At 57.1% G+C, this 5,100-nt stretch overlaps 1 protein-coding gene across 1 annotated transcript in view; it reads left to right on the plus strand.

Moving 5' to 3' along the window:
- The window catches only part of PNLDC1 (PARN like ribonuclease domain containing exonuclease 1), a 26,301-nt gene extending 24,031 nt beyond the window's left edge, over positions 1-2,270 (plus strand). The window contains exons 16-19 of the mRNA XM_006152244.1: positions 70-169; positions 691-866; positions 943-1,041; positions 1,973-2,270. Coding sequence (XP_006152306.1) covers positions 70-169; positions 691-866; positions 943-1,041; positions 1,973-2,036 — 439 coding nt within the window. The 3' untranslated portion in view covers positions 2,037-2,270. The remainder of the gene's footprint in view (positions 1-69; positions 170-690; positions 867-942; positions 1,042-1,972) is intronic.
- Positions 2,271-5,100: the final 2,830 nt, after the last annotated feature.

Genomic DNA, 5,100 nt, shown 5'->3' on the forward strand with positions numbered 1-5,100 from the left:
CGTGGCCTGAGCCGAAGACGCGGCAGTGATGGCCTTGTCTGGAGGCTTCGGGGGTTTCTGTCCCTGCAGCAGTGGCCTGACGCTCAAGCCCTCCTTCCCTCGGTACCTGCACGTGCTGGCCCCCTACGTGAACCAGGTGAACCTCATCCGAGCCGGCGTCCCCAAAATCGTGAGTAGAGTTTGTTTAGCTCCGATACCCAGTGCGGAGGCTGACGGGCAGGGCCGGGCGTCCTCTGAGAGTGTGACTGGGATTGTGATGGAAACCGGGACTAGGGTTGAAGAGTTTCACATCCCTGCTTAAAAAAAATTACTGTGGGGACCAGGTGGGGTGGTGCTTAAGGCGCTGGACACTCCCACGTGGCCTACCACGATTCGAGTCCAGGACCTGGTGGCTTTCACTTTCCCTCTCTCTCTCCCTCTGTGTGTGTGTCTCTCTCTGGTCAAACCAAAATAAAATGAATGAATATGTAAATAATTATTAAAAAATATACTCTGCGTGTGTGTGTTTCTGCCAGAGCAGTGTGGAGTCCTTCGTCCCTCCCTTCCCTTCTCCGCCCCCCAACCTCAAACATAGCCTTTCTTGTTTTTTCTTTTCTTTTCTTTTCTTTTTTTTTTTTGTGTGTGTCTTTTTAAGCATCTCCAAATTGGGTAAGCCGTCAGAACTGAGGAAAACTTGTATTCACTTTCTAGAACTTTTCTGGCCCAGATTACCCGAGCGTCCGTCCCCCCATCCTCCTCCTCAGCGTCAGGAGGTGGCCTGGCATCAGTGAGCAGCAGGTGTACCGTGAGTTCCAGAATCTCTGCAAGTTCGACGTCCGGCGGCTCACGCCCAGCCAGTTCCTGCTGCTCACCAACAAGTTCAAGGAGTAGGTGCCCCTGCCCCGCGGCCCCTCCGCGCCCGCCCGCCGTGGCTGGGCTGACCCAAGCCAACTCCTTTGGCAGTGCTCGGAACGTCCTGAAGGAGTTCAGGGGCCACCCCACCCTGCGGGTCTCCCTGTACCGGTACTGGAGGCACTCGCCGGACGTGAGCTGCGCGCTACAGTGAGTATGGCGGGGCGTGTGCACCAGGGGGTGACGCGGCAGTCCAGTGACTCTGCACGTCTGGGACGTGTCACGGGGTGAGGGGGGCTGCAGCAGGTCCTCGGGATCCACCAGTGAGTAGAATGAAGGTCCCTTCTGGCAGGAGGTGACAAACAGTGAACAGAATAAGCCAGATAACGTGTAGGTGACAGGTGTTGAAACGAGAAGAGGGCTGGGGCTGGGGTGGAGGGTCTGGAGGAGGTGACAGTTCAGTGGAGATGCTGGGACCTCATTAAAGACCCTGGAGGTGGGAGGGAGAGCCCGGCAGGGCCACCTGGGAGCTGAGCGGGGTGGAGCAGGATGCACCTGGCAGAGCGCTGTGGAGGAGCTGGGTGCTTCCTTAGCGGGGGTGTGGGCTGAGGACTCTGGGTTTCACCCTGGGAAAGTGGAAGGATGGGGGTGTGGAGGACACATGCCCTATGAGCACTGCTCTGTCCTCTGGGTCGAGCTGGAGGAGGCAGAGCGGGGAGCACAGGCAGAAGGTGCCAGCCAGGGAACTGTGCGTCTGGCCTGCATGAAGCCCGGCGGAGACAGAGGAGGGTCCGTGCAGACCCACGGTTCAGGGCCCCAGCAGCTCGGAAGATGGCACTGCTGTTAAGCTCTGTCAGCTTGCCGATAGCCATTTCCAGAGAAACCAGCGCTGCTGAAGAGAACCACTGGGCTCCCAGGCAGCCCTTCCCTCTGCCGACCTGTGAAGTGAGTCCCTGGTACCAGGGAGCGACCACCTGCAGAGCCTTTGAGCCTTTGAGGCAGCAGCTTGGCGCTGGCCCTGGGGCACGAGGAAAGGAATGGCATCAGGTTGTGTCCTGGGGCGGGCCTCGTCGCGGTCTTTTGGCCCTTCCAGGGCCCCCCGCTCCCCAAGCTCTGCCCTGCCCATGGTCGTGTCTTGCAGAGTCTGTGGCATCATCACCACCTGGGCCCTCCTCGCGTTTCTCCTCGGAAGATCTAGCCCCTGATGGCCACAGCCGCTGCCATTGTCCGTCTCGGCGCCTCTCGGGTGGCTGTCCTGGGTTCTGCTCGCGTAAATCATCGTCCACTTGCGGACGGGTCTGAAATTTTTTTACGTATGTGACGTTCTGTAAACACTATCAACGGTGAAGAAATCCTTGGTATAGCACCTGAGTGTGGCCACAGCTTTTCTTTCTGCTAATGACCGGGGAGAAGTCACCAGCCCTAGGGACTTGAGCCGGGCCTCCAGATAGTCCATGACGGGGAGCCGGACACCCGCTGAGCAAAGGCTGCGTGACTTCTGAGGAGCGTGCATGGCCAATAGGCTGATGTCGATTTAGCCCGAGAAACCGCCACGCTTAGGGGAGGAGGAGGGCAAGCTTGGTGGGTCAATGTCCACGCTGGTGACATTTGTGGTTGTATTGTAAGTCATAAAATGTTGGTTCACTTTAGAAAAAACTCATTCCCTGGGACCAGCAGTTAGCGGAATGGCTATGTCGCTGGCCTCCCATGTAGTCAACCGCAGTTCAAGTCCCGGACCTGGTGGCCAAAACTCATGCTGGGCGCGTGTGCGTGAGTGCCCAAGATCCCGAGAGGAGAATGGAGGAGAAGGGATTGTGGCATCGCCATCCCCCCTGGGGGGTGATTTTTCGCTTTCTGTCTCTGTCTTTCTGGCGAGTGCATGCATGTGCCCTAGAGCAAAAACCTCTCCAAATGAAATGATGGGCCCAAAAGAAAAAACCTCCCCAAAAAAAAAAAAAGAGAGAAGAAAAAAAAAGAAAAAAACATTCCCCATAGCACCCGAGGTTGCCTTGAAAATCGGGCATTTTCTCTGCAGGGTCCTACAGGAGCCTTTGTTTTCTGGAAAGATCTGAACTTGGCTGGGCTCTTTGTATAATTTCATATCTTTTTTTAAGAGAGTTTTTGTTGCTATCTGGAGTGTGTGCTTGCTGAAAAGATAGAGACAGAGAGACAGAAAGTGAGTGGTCACCCCCAGGGGGCATGGCCATGCTATAATCCCTTCTCCTCCGTTCTCCTCTCAGGACTCTGGGCGCGCACGCACACATTTCCTGTATGAATTTTAAGCCACCAGGTCTGGGAATCGAACCGCAGTTGCCTGTGTGGAGGTCCAGCAACGTACCATTACACCATCTGCTGGTCCCTTTGCCCAACTTTCAATGTCACTTGTGGACTCAGCTAAGCCAGCTTAAATTCAGGCTGGAAGACATTTTTTCTCAAAAAAAAAAAAAAAAAAAAAAAAGCCGTGGCAGCCATCCATTGTGAGTGAGAGAGCTGCTTTTCCAGAAGTCACAGCCCTGCCCCAAGGTACAAGTGACACAGTGACCCCACCCACTGCAGCTCATGATCATACAAGCCAGGCCATGCTGGTGGCAGCAGGTGGCCTCAGTGGCACCCCTAGTGCTGGTGGCCTGGGGTTGAACGTGGCCTTGCATACGCCGAGGAGGCCCTTTGTCTTTGGCGGGCTGCGGGCCCCACTGCATGGAGGTCAACCCCACACGTGGCCTGCAGCACCACAAAACTTACTTCTCCACTGAGCGTGCAGGTGCCCTCAGCCTCCCCAGGGAGGAGCAGGGCGAGCACTGTCACAGCCCCGATGGTTCTGGAGTGAGGGAGTCCTGCGGTGATTCCGTTGGGCCTTAGTCTGGCCCTTAGCCGGGACTTGGTTGTGTGCACAGGGCTGCAGGTAGGGTCCTGCCTCTGTAGTGACCCCGGCTAACAGAGCTCTGCTTGGCCCGTGCTCCCAGGAGACCGGGTGGTGCCTGCCCACGTTGAAGGCAGGTCTTCCTCTTAAAGGCCTCACTGCCTCCCATCACCATCGCTTGAGGGACAAAGTCCCAACCCACACTTGGAGGGACAAGCCATTATCTAAGCCATGCAGGTGTTCCCCCGAGCCTCCGGTGTCTTCTCTCTCCCCAGGGCCCCCTCAGTCCTTTAGGTGTCCTGATCGAGGTCTCGGTGCCCTCAGCGCTGTACTAGCCTGACCCCGACGCTGTTCTCTGGCAACCTGCTGAGCTTGCCTGGACTACGTGGGCACTCCTGTATCACCGTGGAGGACAGCAGCAGGGCCTGCTCGGCTGGGAGCCCCGCCTCTTCCTCTGTCATGATATGACCTGCCTCTGTACGAGTCAGGGAGGGGAAGCGGCTCATCTCCACTCCCCAGAGCCCTGTGGCTCCTGCTCCAGATCCCAAGCCCTCGGCCTCCGTGGCTGGGCCCGCTGTCTCTCTGGTAGCCAGTGGGCTTCCATCTGTGAGCTTAGTGTCCCCCTTCCCTTGTCCCGGCTTGCTCCACTTGCACCTTTAGACTCTGCTCAGTGGACATCTCCAGGGTCTAGTCACTGATGTCCCACTGCACGTGCCAGTGTCTGCCCATCCAGTGTCTGCACACATGCTGCTGTGTCCCAGACATGCAGCACTGCATGGCTGTGTTCCCTGCCTGGCCCCTGCAAAGACGGGCACTGGGTCTGGCCTGTGGGTCCTGCAGGGGCCTCAGGGTGGTCACAAGTCAGCACTTGCCCGTGGCTGGAGCCTCCACTGTTTTCAGAAAACTGTTTGCGTTTGTTGGTGATGCTCAAGTGAGGTGCTTAGAGAAAGGCCCAGAGCCTCACGTTTTACGTAACTGGCGTGGTTCTGCCTCTGCAGGAGAGGGAAGGACAAATGGCCCCACAACCTCCCCAGGGCAGGATGTGCTTCCTGGTCCCTGGTCCTGACTGCGCACGAATGCTGTGACTTCACATCCTTGCTCTTAGCATTTTAGCTCTTGGGCCATCAGGTGGTGTGGAGGTTAATTAAGGCTGCTGGATCCCACATAACCAACGGTGCTGCTCAAGTCCCAGACCCAGCCACTTGAAATGCATGCTGGAGGAACCAGCAGTTAGTGTAATGGCTATGCCACTGGACTCCCACATAGTCGACTGTGGTTCGAGTCCTGGACCCGGTGGCTTAAAACTCACGCCGGGCGCGTGTGCATGCGTGCCCAAGATCCCGAGAGGAGAATGGAGGAGAAGGGATTGCGGCATGGCCATTCCCCCTGGGGGGTGATTTCTTGCCTTC

The sequence above is a fragment of the Tupaia chinensis genome, unplaced genomic scaffold (genome assembly GCF_000334495.1).
Source record: "Tupaia chinensis unplaced genomic scaffold, TupChi_1.0 Scaffold000346_1, whole genome shotgun sequence".
In the NCBI taxonomy this organism is placed as follows: domain Eukaryota; kingdom Metazoa; phylum Chordata; class Mammalia; order Scandentia; family Tupaiidae; genus Tupaia; species Tupaia belangeri.